General features: G+C 34.1%; 1 protein-coding gene across 1 annotated transcript in view; it reads right to left on the reverse strand.

Moving 5' to 3' along the window:
• LOC138703239 (protein fantom-like) overlaps positions 1-20,511 on the reverse strand; it is a 172,108-nt gene that overhangs the window by 99,038 nt on the left and 52,559 nt on the right. The window contains exons 7-9 of the mRNA XM_069830959.1: positions 13,759-13,883; positions 13,435-13,536; positions 12,201-12,344 (exon numbers count right to left, since the gene is read on the reverse strand). Of these exons, the coding sequence (XP_069687060.1) occupies positions 12,201-12,344; positions 13,435-13,536; positions 13,759-13,883 (371 nt within the window). The remainder of the gene's footprint in view (positions 1-12,200; positions 12,345-13,434; positions 13,537-13,758; positions 13,884-20,511) is intronic.

Raw genomic sequence — 20,511 nt, forward strand, 5'->3', positions numbered from 1 at the left:
ATCACTATTAGTGAAAGTAGTGAAGTGCATGGTGGACGAGAAAACTGCAAACTTGATTTCCAGTGTGCCCTTATCAAATAACACTGTGCATAATCAAATCCAGAATATATGAAAAGACGTAAAAAGTATCATGATTTCCCGTATCAGTTAAACGAAATTTTCGTTACAACTTGACAAATCCACGATCTTTGCCGGATTAGCTATGTTAATGATGTTTGTGCAATATGAATTTTCAGGTTTTTTTCATGAAAGATTTTGTTCTGCAGCCATTGCCATCCTCTACAAGCGATACTGAATTTTTTCCTTCTTCATTGAAAACTCGATACCGTGGAACAATTGTATTGACGTGTGCACAGATGACGCAAAGGCCATGGTAGGTCCTGTTGCTGGCGCTATTGCAAGGATCAAAAAGTTTTAAAAACTGCACAAGTAGTCACTGTGTACTACACCAACACGCCTTCGCAACGAAAAAAGCAGGTATTAGACAACGTCGTCAAAATTATCAACTTTGTTAAGGCACGACCTTCGCATTGTAGGCTACTTAAAATCTTGTGTGAAGATATGGGTAGTAGGCCTATACACAAGTCATTGTCAGTAATATTACACACAGAAGTGCTATGGGCGTCGTCCCGATTACATGAACTTCAAATGGAAGTTTCTTAACTTTTTGAATTACCAGAACAATTTGCTAGCAGATTATTTGAATAATCAGGAATGGTTATACAAATTATGTTACTTGGCAGACATTAAAAAAAAATGAATTCAGCACATACATACAAGGTAAACGGAAGACTATATTCGACGCTGATGACGAAATTGTCGCACTGAAGAAAAAGATGGCGTTCTACATAGAAAGCGTCGACAATAAGAATCTTACGTTTCTCATTGACTTCAATCTTTATAGAAGAAAATAACATAACAATGAATGTCTCATTCATAGCAATAATGAAAAGAACACCTTGGCAATTTGCTTCAAAATATCAATTCATACTTTCCAAGGGATACTCAGGAATCTATTCTAAAGAAATATGAGTGGATTGTAGATCCATTTCCAGTGATGTCAAAACCAGCAGCCCTCACTGCTTCAGATATGAGGTCCTTATAGACATGGTTTCGAACAGCCACTGTCAGGCATAATTTAAAAGCGAACCATTTCTCAAATTTTGGGCTAAGTTAGAGGAAGATCTTTTGATATTAAGTTCAAAAGCTAAATTTCTCTCACTGCGTTTTGGTACTGTGTTCCTCAGTGAAACGACCTTTTCGAGGTACACGGCTACAAAAACAAAATATCGAACTTGTTTGGACACAAGACGATATGCGTCTTCAAGTGACTTCTATGACACCGGCCTTTGACAAACTCTGTCGCAAGAAACAGGCACATTCTTCACATTATCTTCGGGTGTACGTGTAACATTGTAACATTTTTTAAATATCTTAACTACTTGTTAATATCATTTTGTAGATTTAAATAAATTATATCCAGTACTTTTCTACTATTGTTTGCTTTATTAATATACAGGGACATCATTTTATTTTTACTAATATTTTTAATATGAACCTGTCTATATCTTTGGATTAAAAGTTTAGAACCGGAAATACCGCTTGTTCCCCCTTCCAAGAATGGAGTTCGATGATACTAGTGTAAAATACAAATCACTTTACTAGGTATAGGAGGGAAGAAAAATAGTTCATCCATTTATGTAAACTAGGAAATATCGCAATTTTGAGTTTGATAATTTTCATTAGGTTTTTGTTTAATCAAAATACAGTACTGTATTAACACTTAGGGTTTTTACTCACGAATTGAGCTATCCATTCGGACTTATTAATTATACAGTGTATATTGTACTGTTACAGCACATTAGCGTACAATATAGAGAATGAAGTTAAATTGAAAAATAATCATAATATGGATATTTAAACACATTTTTGAAAATGGTGGCCGTTCATTTCGATACAGGCTTCAGTTATTTTGTGCATATTATCGCACTATAGACTATTGTACCTAATTCCAATTATCAGTTTCGTCCTTCGCACGAGTAACTCATGTTGAAATAATTCTATACCTACTCTATATAAGAGTACCTTACATACTGTAAATTTAATCTTCACTTCTGCCCGATCCGAAAGGATAAAATTACTCAGAAATGCTATCTACTGTCTGTTTAAGTGGTTTTGTCGTAGAAAGGGGGGGAATCACGTGACAGTTAATTACTTAATGAGGGCCTTTTAGTTGAGTTATTTTGAACAGTTGTATAATATTACGTAGATGTCCAATTCCTAACAGAAATTAATGTTCTCAGAAAAGAGCTAAGACAGCCCAGCTACTAGACTTTACAGAGGGGCGAACAGAAGCAGGTGGGGGAAACCGGGATGCGATGTAGGCAAACGGACGACAGTAGGCCTACCTGTGCGCAAATATGATTCAATATTGAAAGCTCTTTCGTCACAGGAAAACGCGAACATATTTCTGGAACATACTATACTCACTAACTCAGTACTGCATACACGGCCTCGGTTCTGTGTGGAGAATGGTTGGAAGTTTAGTAGTATACGGGGTGGGAGTGAAGTACATTCAAAAACTGAGGTACAATAAAAATTGAAGTAAAAATAAAATGATGTCCCTGTATATATTCATACTTCCGTTAATGTATCATGTGAAATATGCTTCATAGAAAGTAGACAGATAAAACTAAAAAGTAAACATTTCTTGGGGCTCCACGAGAAACGTTTGCTTCAAAAAGGGCTCCATGGCTAAAAAAGTTTGGGAACCACTGCTCTAGACTATGGAATTAAGGTCAGACCATCGGATCGTTTACCATCTGCGTTACTAATACCTGGTGGTTCCAAAAGAGATGGGATGCCACAAGAAGTCAGAGATCTTTTAATGATATCATTGAGTGATGTATGTCTGGGAATGCGACTCTTGCTCCTTGCACAGCTGAGTGCATGATGGCCGTAAATATCAGCAATTCCTCCACAAATACATTGGTGTGGCTGGCAGAGTTTACAACCAAGGCGTAAAGCTATTGCGATTTTAAAGGATGTACTATCTATTAGGGTGCTGATGTGAGGAGAAGGTAATGCGTGTAACCAAGCTCCAGACTCACTCTCTTGAAGAGCTAGGAGACGTGCAATGTCTTGTTCGGATTTGAAAGAAAAAAGGAGTTTATCTAAAATTTTTTGGGAAAAGATAACGTCCCACTATTTTTGAAATTCAGGATTGGCAGGAGGATGAGTGGTTTGTGAGGAAGTATACCAACTTGTCAGAGCACCACGCACATGACAGATTTCAGTTGCATCACTGTATAAAGGAAAGAGCGATTTGATGCAACGGAAAACTCCAAAGGCAGAAGAAAGAAAAGCAGGTATACAAACATCAGAAAGTTTCCGAATGCACACACCACCAAATTTAATTGGGAGAGAGGCTTGTGTCCAACTAGTATCGGTAAAACTTATATTTAGGATCATTTCCAAACTGGATCGAAAAAGAGCATCAGCTTTATGTAGGAAAGTTGGAAGAAGCCATAAAGGAGTAGTACGCATAAAGTAAGTCATCTTAGAGATTAGAAAATAATTTTTAAGAAGATAATAAGAAATATGAGGATGTATTAGTTTTAAACGATCAATGAAATATTACAAAGAAATTAGTTTTTCTTCAGCGATGTGATCAGCAGCTTCCAAAAAGACGGGAGATCCAAGAATCGTTAAAGTGGATTTTGACATTAGTAAAATATCCAGAGCAAGTTTTTGAAAAGAAGAGAAAACAGTTTGATTAAACTTAGAACAAAAATAAATGTCACATTTATCAGGATTAAGTTCTAACCCTATAGCTGAACCGAATTGAATGATTTTATTAAGATCTTGCAAAACATCTGAAGGGGCTCCACTTAAGCAACCATCATCTAAGTGAAAAAGGTTGAGTTCAATAATAAGTTCTTTAATAAGGGGATGAATTGTTAGACTAAAAAGTAAAGGGCCAGCCAGATTCCCTTGTTGGCAACCTGATTGAGACATAATTGTATCAGAACCAAAAAATAAAGTAGAAGGGTGTCTGTATGATTGCCAGAAATAGGGGAAAAGTTGTGGAATTTTAAGTTTGACAGCTTGCAATATGGTATCTCTTTCAATACAATTGAAGGCATTTCTGAAATCTAACTTAAGAACGATTTTATCAAAGTGAGAATTGGCAGAAATGAATGAGCGCAATGAGTGAATAATACTTTCACAGCCCTGAGGTGAACTGAAGCCAAATTGATTCGGTCTAAAATATGCACTAATTTCTTCTTTGACACTAACACAAGCTATTTTGGATACCAATCTTCGGAAAGTGTTCCCAATGGCAATAGGTCTGATGCCACCATCTTTCTTATGATCGCAATAAGGAAAGCTCTGTTAAAATACAGGACAAATCCCAGGATCTAAGTCGCCATGTGACAGAAAATTGCAAAGGTGGGTTAACAAAGAAAGAAGCCTTTCACTGGAATCACCTGCAGATACAGAAACCAGATCCTTAAGGTGTTGAGGTCGTAATCCATTGATACCAGCTGTGGAACCTTGTGGAAAGCTCTGTAGAGATTTCAAGATGTCTTCATTGGTGACTGATAGACGGGGTGCTGAAGGATCAGGAAGGCCAGGGAAGGAGGAAGGTCTAGAAGGAGATGGATGTTTAGATTTTAAAACATCATATGTAGCAGTTGTTGGATCTGCAACTCCCATATCCGAAGATAAGAAATAAACAGTGCCACGGATATCTCCTTCCGAAACTTTCTGTTCTACAAGACAGATTTGATTAGAAGGAGAATCACCTTTATATGAACGATTCCTGACATGAGGAAGATTGGATTGGAAGTTTGTCACATTGTCTTTAATTTTAGATATTAGAGATTTATTACCAGAACGATCAGGAACTCGAAGAGCTAAATATGCGAAAAGAAATAAATCATGCCAGGAGGTAGTAGTATTATGCGATAAACAAAAATCAATTTGTTGACTTAAGCGACTGGCAGTGAAGATCTAGCGCCTTTAGGTATAACATTAACATTTTTCTTTGCGGTACTTAGTTTAGAGAAAAAATCATCTATAGATTTATGTGTACAAGAATCTGGAATAAAAGATTGAGAATGAACTCGAAAACAATGAATCTTTAATCCTCTAGCAGATTTGAAAATCTTGGAATCTGTAGAAGGACAAATAGGGCATGAAAAGAATCCTTCCGCAATATTATTGGAAGAAGGACTTGAATCGATCAAAACATGAGAATTATTGACAGAAATGTCAGACGATACTGTTGGATTATGATTCAAAGATTCATGACATCGGGCAATGTGAAGATCGATACCCCATTGAGAAAAAGATTTGCCACATGCCTTACATAGAGCTGTTGAAACCAGGCAAGGAGTTGAAGTGGTAGAGGAAGAGCAAATATCATTCATATTCATATGGTGTTGAATTATATTGGGTATTGAGGATTCGTTATTATCAGTATCGCCCATAAGGTGATTAATTTGTTCTATATTAGAGCTATAATTAATCTGTGAAGTCACTGGGTCTTCGTTCTTCTGATCTGGATCATATAATATGTCTTCATTAATATTATTTAGCGATTCTTGCATAGAATCGTGACTGCGGGCCAAGTGAATATTAATGCCTCTAGTAGCTAAAATTTTTTCCACATAATTGACTTTCAACAACTATAGGCGAATAAGCAACGCGTTATTCCTTGATAGTAAAAGCTCCTCTTCGTATGCAAGTAACATGAACAAAACTTGATTTGTTTACCTTAGTTACGGAAAGACTGAATATCTGGACGAAATTATATACACATATGCCATCACTTCACAGAATTTACACGAAACAAGCAAAGCAGTACTTGACTGGTAGTGAAGATCACACAAAATAATAAGTAGTAAGACACTAAAAAAAAAAATTAGAGCTTTGTATAATCGATAAGAAAGTTAATGTTGTTAAATTCCAAAAAACTTCCTTCAAACCAAGAATGAGAAGATGAAATCGAGGATTTATCCAACTTGCAAGTCAAATACAGTTTTCAATTAAATGAGACTAAATCTGATTTCTCATTCTACATCCTGTCCACTTTACATGAAGTAGCCTACAGTACACCTATTACATATCTATACTATCTATCAGGATCAACCTTTGCTACCTGATGGGAGGCTGACTGCTGGTGAACATTTGACAATTGCTACCCGTGACCTACTAAACAAAACAAGAGAGGCAGCTAATCAGAAAGGGTACCGTTTTGTATGGACGAGAGATTGCAAGGTATTTATTCGTAAGGATGAAACGAGCCCTGCTTATAAGATAAATTCTTTCCAAGACTTAATTACATTGTAATTGTCTTACTGTCTGATTTTTGTTATCCTTTTTAATGTTAATATTTCTAAACAATGGATTGTCTAATAAATGAGCTAAATTATTATTCCGCTAATAATAACACTCGCACAGCAGTTTTGGAAGACTTTAACTCTTGCAACAGTTACATTGGTAACAATTTACACGATTTTAAATTATTTCACTTAAATATACGCAGCTTAAATAAACATTTCCTGGAATTCTGTGCCACTATGCAAAATTTTAATAATCCTTTCGACTTCATTATATTGACGGAGGCTTGGTTAAATCATGACTCTGGCTATGATTTACCAGGTTATAAAAAGTTTGTCAAAACGAATAAATATAATAAATGCGATAGTTTAGTTGTCTACTGCAAAAATAATATTGATGTCACAATAGTACATGTAGATATCCCACAATGTAATTCTATTCATCTTAATTTTATACGTAATAATACTCCATTCTCCATTGTGGCGATATATAGATCCCCAAACAATTGTATAAATGAATTTTTAGACAATTTTGAACTATTTTTGTTTAATTCTAAAGACACAAGCAATCAAATCATTGTTGGAGACATTAACATACAAATTCTAGAAGACAAATTAGACAGTACTGGCAATAGGTACATGAATATCTTACACGAATATGGTTTTGTCAAATTTTTACACTCTATCACTCGGCCTGATTCTAAGTCTTGCCTTGATCACATATTTTTTAAAACAAAGAGTAACTGGAAATTTGTACCTGCTGTTTTGTGTAGTGCTATTACCGACCACTATGCAGTTATTGCATTATTCGAAATTGGAATTAAAAACTCTAATACATCTCAGTATCCTCTCCATATAAGAAGAAACATAAATTACAATAAGCTAATTTTGCTTATAGAAAAAGAAAATTGGGATTCCGTGCTTAACTGTGAAAATGCTGAATTATGCTTTCAAGTATTCCAAAATTTAATATCTAATTATATAGACATAAGCACAGATGTATCTTACTTTAAAACCCTGGATCACCACAGGTATCATTAAGTCAATCCGTATAAGAGACAAATTAGCCAGAAATATTAGAAAAGAACCTGATAATATAAATCTAATAAATTATTACAAAAAATACAGAAATACCTTAACTCTTATTATAAGAAACATGAAAACTCAGTATTATCAATCTCAATTTCAGAAGTATCGAAATAATCCTAGGAAATTTTGGCAAACTATTAATGAAGCCACAGACGTAAATGTGAACCAAAATAGTATCATATCAGAGATTTTAAATGAAGAGGGAGAAATATTTAAAAACAAAAAAGACATAGCTAATGAATTTAATAAATATTTCTCAAAAGTAGGACATAGCATTGCATCGAACATCAACAAATCGGCATTTAACACGAAAAATTATTGCCGTGGCCATAATAAGCACGCATCTTCCTCCATGTTTTTATCACCAGTAACCGAAGAAGAAATTTATAATATTGTTAAATCCTTAAAAAATAATGCCTCACCAGGAATCGACAAAATTACAAATAACACATTAAAGATTATCATTAAACATATATTAAAACCGCTTGTTTATGTATTCAATCTATGTCTCACCCAAGGAGTTTTCCCAGAATCTCTGAAAAATGCTGTAGTTGTACCGGTCCATAAGTCAGGGGAAAGAAAAAGTCTGAATAACTATAGACCTATATCCTTGCTCTCTAGCTTCTCAAAGATATTACAAAAATGTTTAAAAAACAGATTAGTAAATTACTTAGAGAAAAATGAAATTCTCTCCAAACATCAGTATGGCTTCAGAAATAAATTATCTACGGATGACGCAATTATTGAAGTCACTGGTAAAATTATGCAGGAGTTGGATAACGGTTCTAAATGTTTAGGGATTTTCTTAGATTTAAGGAAAGCTTTTGACACGGTGAACCATCGTTTACTTCTGGACAAATTATTTGATATAGGAGTCAGGGGTATTGCGCATAAGTTATTTCAATCATACTTAAACAAAAGAACTCAGGTAACCAAAATTGATGATAATATCAGTGAAAATGTAAATATTGATATAGGTGTCCCTCAGGGAACAATTTTAGGTCCTATTCTATTTTTAATATATATTAATGATTTATTAAACATTGATTTGAAAGTACATAATGGCTCCTGTTATTCTTACGCTGATGATACGGTGGTGATTTTCAGTGGTTTAACTTGGGAGGACACTTATAAACATGCCAATGTAGGTATAAATTTGATCAAAAACTGGCTTGATGCAAATTTGCTAACTCTAAATATAACTAAAACTACTTTGGTGCCATTTTCTTTAACAGTCTCTGGATTGAACAAATTGAAATCACTTTCTCATTTAAAATTAATAATCCACAACTCATTTTGTAAACTCTCTACAACCTGTAAATGCCCTTGCCTGAAAGAATCTGTAGATGTGAAATACCTAGGAATTATTGTTGATCAGCACTTGAAATGGGATAGACAAATCACCTTTTTATGTAACAGGATACGTAAAACAATTTACAAATTTGTAAACCTTCGCCATTACTTGCCTACTCACGTATTACGTTTGGTTTATTTGGCTCTAGTTGAATCTGTTATCCAATATGGTATAATTGGATGGGGAGGCATTACAAAAACTGCTCTTTTTCCTCTAATTATGTTGCAAAAACGTATAATCAAAATTTGTTTGAAAAGGCGACTGGATTATCCAACAAATTTGATCCATTCTGAATTGAATGTTTTTAGAATTGACCAAATTTATAAATACTCTTTAATGAAATTCTATCATAAAAATAGAACGAAATTTGTAGCTCAGCCACATGCTCATAATACGAGACGAAATGAAATTCTTAAATTAGTTGAACCTAAATATTTCACATCTGCTGCTTTACTACACAGTACAAATTATGGTCCACGGCTATATAATTCGATAATAAAATTTCATCCAGAATTGACTACTTTAAGCAATGAAATTTTCAGATCCAGAATTAAAAAATTTATATGACAGACTTCCCTGTATATATATTATGTACCATGTATTGTAAAACAAGTTTATTTCTATCCTAAGTGTATTTTTCTATTTTATCTTGGTTACTATATCAACATGACCTGCACTAATTATACTACTAATAATAATTTAATATTAATCCATCAATCTAAACATCGTCTCTTTTTTTCACTCAGTTATTATTAGGTATTATTATTTACTAATTTTATTACAATCTTTATGTGAGCTTTTTTCTTAAGTATTTTGTCTACAAAGTATGTGTATCTATGTAACGGAACTGTCCCCGAACACGAGCTTTGCTCTTTCGGGGTATTTTAATGTAACGTTTTTATGTATATGTTATTATTAAATAAATAAATAAATAAAATAAATAAATTTACATATTAAATTTCTGCAAAAGTGCCAGTAATTTCATTAGTATAGCATTAACGTAACAATCTTGTAATAAAGTCAAGTGGGGTTAATGTAACACTAGAATTAAGTGGGCAATGTTTAATAAGGTAATGTGCGGTAAATGTGGCACTGGGATTACTATGACACCAGTGTGACAGACATACATACATACATAAGTGTTCTACCCATGGGCAGGTCCTTCACTGCAAACCCAGCATTCTCCAATATTTCCTATTTTCTGCCTTCCTCTTAGTCTCCACATATGATCCACATATCTTAATGTCGTCTATCTGATATCATCTTCTGCCCTGAACTCTCCTCCTGTTCATCATTCCTTCCACTGCATCCTTTAGTAGGCAGTTTCTTCTCAGCCAGTGACCTAACCAATTCTTTTTTCTCTTTCTGATCAGTTTCAGCATCATTCTTTCTTCACCCTCTCTTTCCAACACAACTTCAATTCTTATTCTGTCTGTCCACTTCACATGCTCCATTCCACATTTCAAATACTTCTATTCATTTCTCTTCATTTTGTCGTAAAATTCATGTTTCTGCCCCATACAATGTCACATACCACACAAAGCACTTCACTAATCTCTCCCTTATTTCTTTTTCCAGAGATCCGCAGAAAATGCTCCTTTTTCTATTAAAAGCTTCCTTTTCCATTACTTTCCTTCTTTTGACTTTCTGACTGCAGTTCATGTTACTGCTTATAGTATTATGCCATGTTTGCAGTTTTTCTTGGGAAGGATAAATGCAATAGCTTCTCATTGCTTTTCGCACACCACTCTCTCTTTCGCATTTGAAATGTATGTGAAATGATGCTTTAAACTGAGAGGGAATATTGTAATCAGTGGTGAAATACAGCACATACTTTTATATATAATGTTGCTAATTCTGTTAGATTGGACTGTTTTTTTAATTGGTTATTTTATGACGCTTTTTCAACTGCTATGTTACATAACATTTGAATGAGATGAAGGTGATAATGCTAGTGAAATGAGTTTAGAGTGCAACATCGAAAGTTATCCAGCATTTGCTCTTATTGGGCTCTCAGAAAAGACTTCAAACAGGTAACTTGTCCCAACCAGGACTTGAACCCAGGCCCACTCATTTCCCAGTCAGGCATGCTGTTACTTCACAGTGGTGGACTAGTTTGAACTATTATTGGTATTCAAATCACTGTTTACTTGTATTCTAAAGTTTACAAACTGTTCCAACATTCATGACCATGTCATGTCAAGCTCGAACCAAAGGAGAGGAGAAAGAAGTGAAGATCGGTAAAGATGTGTATGCAGTGTTTTTGAATAATAATTATCCCTTGGACTAAAGATTTTGGTTCACTTTGTAGATGTAACAAAATACCAAGTTAAAATGAGTATGTTGTTTAATTGGTGAATAAATACGAGTATTTCTCTCAGGTCAAAAAATTCCTTGCACAAAAACTTAGCGAATGTAAGGGAAGTATTTTTCTTGGATAGGTTACTTTACGAATTTCTCTATACAATCGGCCCTGATTTGTCACAACATTTCGGCACGTACAATGTCCACAGTAAAATTTATAGGAAAGTACAGTGTGTGCAAAAAGTCCGTATAAGAGTATAAGAAGTGGTACGAGCATGTCAGGAGAATGAGTACTAATAGACTGCTCTGAAGAAACTTAAAACTATCACGACAGAAAGGGAAAAGAGACCAGGGGTGTCCACAAAAAATATGAATTCAGCAGCTATAATACTTGGAACTGGAACATACTAATTGGTTTAATCCTTGTTAGATGATGATGATTCTAGTTTTTAATTGATCCATTTTAAATGTTAACTGGTATTTGTTAATAAACTTCCCTAAGCCTCTCTTGTAAAACTATTATTGCCATCATATGTGGGCTATTAATAGACGAAACCTGGCCTGTATAAACAAAAATATTAACTGTTCCACTTCCGGAAAAAAACCGAAAACACATCAAATATAAATAAATAAACAAAGAAATGTATAAACAAAAACTAAGGCCAGCAGCAGCAGCAGCAGTAGTAACGTCCAGGAACTTTGCTTCCTGATATAATTTTGTTGCTGAAGTCAATTCTAATGCAGCTAATTCTGGACTTCCGGTCTCTGGACATTACATAACTAACAAAGAATAATATAACTTACGCACAATGATAACAATTAAAACACAGAACTGAGTAACATGTCAGCTCACTAAGAAATTTTAAACCAAATGGCACAATTATAAAAATTTTAACACAGAACTGAGTAATACGTCAGCTCACTAACAAACTCTAATTCAAACTGAATGGTGTGACTCAGTGTATCTCCGTATCTATTTCACTCTGTGATTATGCCTTAACTCTCACAGTAAGAAGCCACGCTCTGAAGACCCCAAACACTACTAACCACTCTTATATCTTAGTAGTATACGATTACATACTAAAATTGCAAAAACTATAAACTACCTGTGCACGAAGTGCTTCTTCCTGACTCACAGAATTCTGCAAATGAGACTGTTCATGTGTCACTGCCTTTAATTCTTCAATTTGCTGCACCAACTGTGCTCGTTCTCTTTGTTCCTTTTCCAATAAATTCTCCATCTGTGCTATCCAACAAAAAAAAAAAATAATAATAAATACATTTTTACAACATGGAAGCTTTGGCTTATTACTCTCTGCATTTTGTTTAGGGGGGGGGGGGGGAAGGCTCTTTATGAAAAGGAAAAAAAAATCATCTTTAATTAATTTATTTTTCCATTGGTAGAAATGTGTACAATATTATACAACATATTTAAAATTAAAAGAATGGATAACACTGGACAGCAACTTTTTTTGTCCGAAGACTTTTATTAGGTTATCATTACAGCACTCTTTTGCTCATGCAATCATATTTCTTTCTATTAGCTTAGGTTATGACAATTTTATATTTTAAATGTAAACATACAATACTATATAAAATTGAACTGTTGTTGAATTTGTTATATATTTTGTTCTGGCATATTTTTCTTTATTGGTTGCTCTGGGTGGCACAGGCAGTATAGCGATGGCCTTCTGTGCTCAAAGTTGCGGGTTCGATCCCAGCCCAGGTAAAGGCATTTAAATATGGTTAAATGTGACAGGCTCATGTCACTAGATTTAGTGGCATGTAAAAGAATTTCTGCGAGACAAAATTCTGGCACATCGGCGACACTGATATTTGCTTTAGTACCACTTTTCCATGTTTGAGATATACTGATGAAAATGCTTAATACTGTATTTACTTGTGCAATAGACGCCAACACATAATGTATGCACGTAGTATAATGATTGAAATTATACCGAAAGTAGCTTTGAAAATCAAGGGAATTAAAAGTGATGTTTCTTCTTTCTCCTGAAAAATCTCTTCAAATGCAAATAGCGAATTTTGAGGTGCAGCTTACATTGTTCAATGCACAAATAAAGTCGAATTTTTACATTTGGAATCATACAGAATGCCTTTTCTGCGCAACCCAGAAAAGAAAATTCATATTTATTCAGATGCATATTAAATGATTATGAATAACAATTCGAGATCATAAAGTTGCTTCTTTATTGAATCACAAAGCAGAATGTCAACAATTTTACTGTCTATAGATATTGAATGACTGATCATTAAATTATTAAATTACAACAAAATCTAAAGTAATATCAACAGAAGAACTTAAAACTAATCGATTTGTACCTGCGAATGAAGAGCTACCTCCTGTTCCAAATTCTGATTCTGTTTTGATGACGTAAGTGCCAAGAGATGTTCGTTATGTTCCTTCAATATAGTACGCTCATTCTGGAAATATTAAACTCAAATTAATGAAAATCAGACGTAATGGATTCGCGAGTGCAGTGGTTGTTCAAGTTCAAATAGATAAAAGTCTTTACTACGTTAATATAAATACGAAGTGCAAAAGAGACAGTGATGTTAATGTTGAGATAAATGAATACACTAGGAAGTTTATTTGATATCACTGCCTAAGCTATAAAAATGTTTTTTGTTCTCATCAGTTTATACCTGAACATCTCTGATTTGTTCTTCCAGTTCCTTAATTAACAAATGTTCAGATTTCACATTCTGAAGATCCTGCTGCAATTCTGCGACCTTATTATGTTCATTCACAAGCTGACGTTGAAGTTCATCTACAAATAGATCAACAATTACAAATATTAATAAATACAGTAAAACCTTGCTAAAACGTACCCTCTATAAAAAGGAAACCTGAACAAACAAAAAATAAATGTGGGAACGGAATGTTTTCCTATGTAAAATAATACTTTAAAACGGAAAACTGCCTAATGTGAAAACGGAATCATTTTTGGACACCATTTAGGTAAAAACCCTGACTAAAACGGATAATTTTAAGCGTAACTGTTGCTAAATTCTTTCAAACCATTTTTAATTTTGTGTTAATACTGTACGAAGCATGACATACCATGTCACTACTCTGTGCTGCTTATTGTCAAGGACCCAGGCAGGTTACTGACCTCCTGTACTGTTACTTCTTCCAACCCTCTTGCATTTTCTTTCATTTATTCTCAGTTTTGTGCTAACAAGCCAATACAGTGATAAAGGATAGTGTGAGTAGAATAAAACTGTGAATAATTGTAGTGTAGTGTCAATTTAGTTTCACATTTCCGTTTATTTATTCTGAGTTTTGTGTTAATATGCCAATATAGTGTTAAATAACAGTGCAAATAAAGTAAAACTGTGCGATTTAATAAAAAAGCCTAGATGACCAGTTCTATTATGGAAGAGTGGCTTCATAATTTTAATGGAGCAATGAAACGTCAAGGTCGTAAGGTCATACTGTTTTTAGACAGTGCTACCTGCCATCCAAGGATTGATTTGTCTAACGTGAAGTTAATCTATTTTCCATCAAACACAAATTCAGTTACACAACCGATGGATCAGGGCGCAATTTACACTCTGAATTGATGCAGGAAGCGAAGGAATTAGGGTGCAGAGAGAGGGAGAGAGAGAGAGAGAGAGAGAGAGGCTGCAATTACTTAAGTTAATAAAATTCACTTTCCATGTACTGTAGAAACTTTTATTTCAAATTATTTCTTCATTGTGTTCTTCCTACAGTGAGCATATTGCAGTAGTCTATTCTTAGCTTTGCCAAAACTCAACCCTTTGTAAAATGAAAACCTTTGAAAACGGAAAAAAAATTCTGGAATGATCATATTTCATTTTAGGGAGGTTTTACTATAGTACCCATTGAAGTTCATCTACAAATAGATTAACAGTTACAAATATTAATAAACAGTACTATGTATAGGATATAATTTTATCCATAAACATTTCTCTAGAATTTGTTAATAAAACTCTTTCCTTAAGTATATAACGAACAGATTGCTGAAAATTTTTCATGAATGCCCTATATTCCAGTGGAAACAAGAGAAATTGAATAGTTTCAGCACGTAATTTTTGAAGAGAAGAATACTTGATGAGTTATCACCACAATAAAATATCTCTCAACCTTGCTAGGTGAATCCAAGAAATGTATAAAAGACAATCAGAGCAAGTATGCCATTTCTAGCTCTGCCTACAATACAACTTTAATTTAACTTGTTTAAAATAAATTATTCACGTATGATTTTTATATGAAAAACCATTTTTAATATGAAAAAATTTTTGATTTGAGATATATTAATGTAGGTAAGACAAACAGATATACAAATAAAAAATTACTTATGTTATATATGAGAGGAGAGAGGGGAAGGGGCGGGAGAGGTACAATTTTCCATGATTAGATTGTAAAAATAGAAAGCTTGGTGGCAAAACATGTAGCGAAGTTGGTTGTATTTAAAAAGGGTGGCATTCTTACAATGTCACATTTCATGGGTCATCTAGGCCTACTCAGCTCACATTTCTTCAGAAAAGAATTTTGAGCATAAACAGTCTACTGCTTACATAACTACTGAGAGGGTAATTGCTAAAGCTAAAACACAGACTTTGGAAAGTGTGTGTGATTTAATTTGTGAGGCCGAAGCAAAAAAGACCTTTGGGGAGGCCGAGATGTAGATGGGAGGATAATATTAAAATGGATTTGAGGGAGGTGGGATATGATGATAGACTGGATTAATCTTGCACAGGATAGGGACCAATGAAGGGCTTATGTAAGGGTGGCAATGAACCTGTGGGTTCCTTAAAAGCCATTTGTAAGTAAGTGTGATTTAATGAATGCATTCCATTTTGCCACACATAATCAATACTTAGGTCAATGTGTGTGTGTGTGTGTGTGTGTGTATATTTATTCTCATCAAAATCATGTACAATCGGTGTATTATTCGTTAATGATGATCCTGTTACATTTCTGTTTTCCAAGAAACCAACCTTAACTACATTTTACTATTCATAACTATTACTATATATTCTGTACTACATGTAACCATTATAATTATTCATTAACAAAAACTCTTTCCATTTGGTTAATATTTCTTATATACATATGTTTATATTTTAGTTTTCCCTTCCCATTTTTTCTTTACTACCCGTATATACAAAAATTTTCCAAGTTCCCTCATTTTTCTTCCGTTTACTGTTCTATACAATTTCCAATATGCTTTTCTACATTTAGTTTTAGTAATCCTTCCTCAATAAAAATTTTTCTTATTCTTTCATTTTCTAGACAAGATAGTAGAATGTGTAATGAGTCTTCTTTTTTATTACATAAAGGACATGTCTTTTCCTACGTCTCTTCTAATTTTTAGCTTCCAAATTCCCAATCTCCACCACGCTAGTCCCAACCTTTCTTCCCTGTTGTTAACTTTTGTATATTCTTCCTGTCCCGATATGATTTTCATTTCTTTCAATGGTGTGGACATTGGCATTGCCCTGCATTCAAGGTACAGACTACAGTGCTGTAGAAATGATTGAACACATTTCAACAGAAATGAAAAGTAGAATAATACGACAGGTTTCGGACATTTTGGGCAAACTTTTGGACGTATCAACAAGCTTTGAAGCACACCCACTTTAATTGTGTATAGATGTGACCAGGTAGCGGAGTGCTGATTAGCAATACTGCCTGTGTCTCACTTTCTGAGCCGTTTCTTTGCAGGGCGAGATGCAGAGGGGGAGAGTGGGAGGTCCTGGGTACCGCATGTGGCTACTTCCCTATGTTCAACACATCGGCCTTTTCAGGATTGCTTTCACCAGCATTGGAGCAAGATCAGCCATGGACAAGCGAATGTATAGGCTATCTCCTCACAAAACAAATTATGTCTCTCATCAATTCCTGTAACTAAACACTCATACCAGTGGTAGACTACAGTCTCTACTCGAGATTATCGACCTAATCGCAATTACGGTTGTCATATGTACACATCCATAAACTCTTTCCTCTATGGCAGAGCTTTTCAAACTTTTTCCACTGCGAAAACCCTTTTAATCTAAAGTGTAACTGCGGAATCCTTGTAATATTTTATTAGTATTTAATAATTAACAGACAAGTGAAAGCTAATATCTCAATAATTCTGTTCAGTGGGATGAATGTATTTGCTTTTTATGCCTGCAATCTGGTTTTATGGCAGAAAGTTGTCGTCTCATTTCTACTGTACTTCTGCATTTTGTCTTTTTTCGTATATTGTTTTAGTGAACACATACACAGAGAATCTAGTGATGAAAGTGATAAGTATTATGTGTATTTTCCGTTTTCAATGTTCATTAAACATATTATTATTATGCATATTATTGGAATATTATTATTATACATATTCTTGGAATATTATTATTATTATTGTCGATGGTTTCATGTTATTACTGATTCATATTTTCGCAACATTTATATATTTTTATAGTATCCACTAAGTATAAAATAGCTACCGGAGCAGTTGGCTAAGGCACTTGCCTATTGATCCAGAATTTCGCTCAGGTGCGGGTTCGATTCTCGCTTGGGCTGATTACCTATTTGGATTTGCCGAGTGACCGCCGGGATAAGTGGTCCCCCATTGTCTGTCAACGGCATTTGGCGGAGGAGCAGACAATGGTAGGCTCAATCTCTCACCTTGGGTTAGGAAATGAACCCTAAAGAGGGATATGGAGAGGGGGACTTCAAAGCCGTAGAGAAGGCAATCTCCCTAGGACAAGGAAAGTCCAAAATAATATTCCCCCCTCCGGATGGAGGTTGTGCGGAGAGGGCCAGTAACCCACCCACGTAAAATTGAGGCTACTTGTAGTGCCCATATTAGCCTCGGAAATGGATTGAATCGAAATATGACGACCATAGCAAAGAAACCTGGAAAATGCAAATGGATATTGGATTATCTCAAAGTTGCTACCTGGAATGTAAGAGGAATAGCAAATAAAGAATCTGAACTGGCCAAAATCTTAGAAGATAAACATATAAATGTAGCTGTGGTGACAGAAACGAAGAAGAAATTAAAAGGATCTAAATATATAGGAAATTATGCCATGTTTTATAGTGGTGTGAATCAAGACTGTAGAGCAGCAAAGGGAGTTTCAATATTGGTGGATAAAAAATGGGAATCGAGAATAAAAGAATGTCAATACATCAATGAAAGAATTATTACAATAAAATTAAAACATGATAGAGGCTACCTTGTAGTAATAGGTGCTTATGCTCCAGAAGAAGGAAAAAAGGAGGAAACAGATGAATTTTATAAAAATCTTCTAATAATATTGGATAAATATAATTCAAGATATGAAGTTTTGCTAATGGGAGACATGAATGCAAGAGTAGGAAATATAGGTATACCGAATGTAATGGGAACATGTGGAGAAGTACTAAAAAACTCTAATGGAGAAAAGCTGATAGAGTTTGCAGCTTTTAATGACTTAAGTATTTCCAACACATTCAAGAAAAAGAAAGATATACATAAATTTACTTGGGCAGCCAGAGGCTGTAGATCTGTAATTGATTATGTGATTGGAAACAAAAAAATAGCAAAACATATAGAAGATACAGCGGTTGAAAGAGGTAGCGATATAGGATCAGATCACTTCCTGGTTATTTCCCGCATAAAACTTCTAACAAGATGGAAGAAAGAAAGAATAACACAAGCAAGGAATAAGAACGAAGAAGTATATAAAGTATATCTTTTAGAAACTGAAAGCATAAGAAATCTATATCAAAATAGAATTAACACATATCTCCAAGATCATACCACAAGAGATAACATAGAAAAAGAGTGGCAAAACATGAAGAAAATAATAACAAAGGCAGCAAGTGAATCTGTGGGATACAGGAAAAAGTATAGAAAGAGAAAAGGATTAAAGATTTGGACAGAAGAAATAGAAAGTTGTATAAAAGATAAACAGAAAAAGTATGAAACATATTTAAACAGTCCCACAGAAGACAATCGGGAAGAATATAAAAAAGCCAGGAATGCAGCAAAGACAATTATAAAGAAAGCACACACAGTCTTGGGAAAGGTTTATTGGATACATTGAACATGATTTGCATGGTAGGCAGTCATTAGCCTACAAAGTAATAAAAACATTCAATAAGAATGAAAGAGAAAATATACAAATAAATGCTATAGATAAACAATCTTGGATAGAACACTACAAAAAATTGTGGTATAACGAGGAAGAATCAGGAGCAACAGATAATTATGCTTGCAAAGAAGTGGACAGTCTCACCATAGAAGAATTATTGGAAGCCTTAAAACAATAAAAAAATCGGAAAGCAACTGGTCTTAATGGTATAAATACAGAATTACTAAAATATGCAGGAATATTATTTCATCTCCGCCTTCTTCATTTGTACAACATGTGCTGGAAACTCGGACAAATCCCAAAAGAATGGTACCAGGCGAAAGTCATCTCACTTTACAAGAAAGGCGACAGAACTAATCCGAATAATTACAGAGGGATAAGCCTGCTAGATACCAATTACAAGATATATGCAAGAATGCTAAATGAAGACTAAAGAAAATAGCCGACCACTTGATATCAGAAGAACAAGTAGGATTCAGGAAAGGAAGATCTTGCATGGATGCAGTTTTCACACTCAAAAGAATAATAAAAGAAAGAAGAGAGTTTAATTGTGAAACACATTTAGCCTTCATAGATCTGGAAAAGGCCTTCGATAATATAGATAGAAAACTACTATGGAACATACTTATAAGAAGGGGATACCCGAAACACCTTGTGGAAGCAATTAAATCTCTCTACAAAGAAACCAGCATATGCTTAGTGATAGGAGGAAACTTGACAGAAGCGATTCCCACTAATAAAGGAGTAAGACAGGGCTGTAGTATCTCGCCGACACTTTTTAATATTTACATTGACGACATGTTTAGAACATGGAAATCTTATGTTAATCCAGGAATATATTTAAAGAACAACACTTTCTTGAACTCCCTTTTATATGCTGATGATAAAGTAATTATCCAAGACAGTGAGGATAAATTACAGAAATCAATTTATGTTTTAAATAAAATAACAAAAGAATATAATTTTAAAATTGCAGCTCAAAAAACCAAAACAATGGCATTTAAAGGAAAATACCCAATAAGGACAAAAATAGTAATCGATGAAATAATCATAGAACAGATTAAATATTCTAAGTACCTAGGATGCTACATTTCATATGAAAGAAATATAGACCTGGATAAAAAACTTAATAACTTTCGAAATGTCTGTGGAACAATCCATAGATCTTTAAAAAACAAAACAAGAAAAGATACACAGATAAAATTTTTCAATACAATCGCAGTACCTATGCTAACTTATGGAAGTGAAGCCAGAATAATGACAGAAAAAGATAAATCAAAAGTCCAGGTAGCAGAAATGAAATTT

Source organism: Periplaneta americana, chromosome 7, assembly GCF_040183065.1.
Source record: "Periplaneta americana isolate PAMFEO1 chromosome 7, P.americana_PAMFEO1_priV1, whole genome shotgun sequence".
In the NCBI taxonomy this organism is placed as follows: Eukaryota; Metazoa; Arthropoda; class Insecta; order Blattodea; family Blattidae; genus Periplaneta; species Periplaneta americana.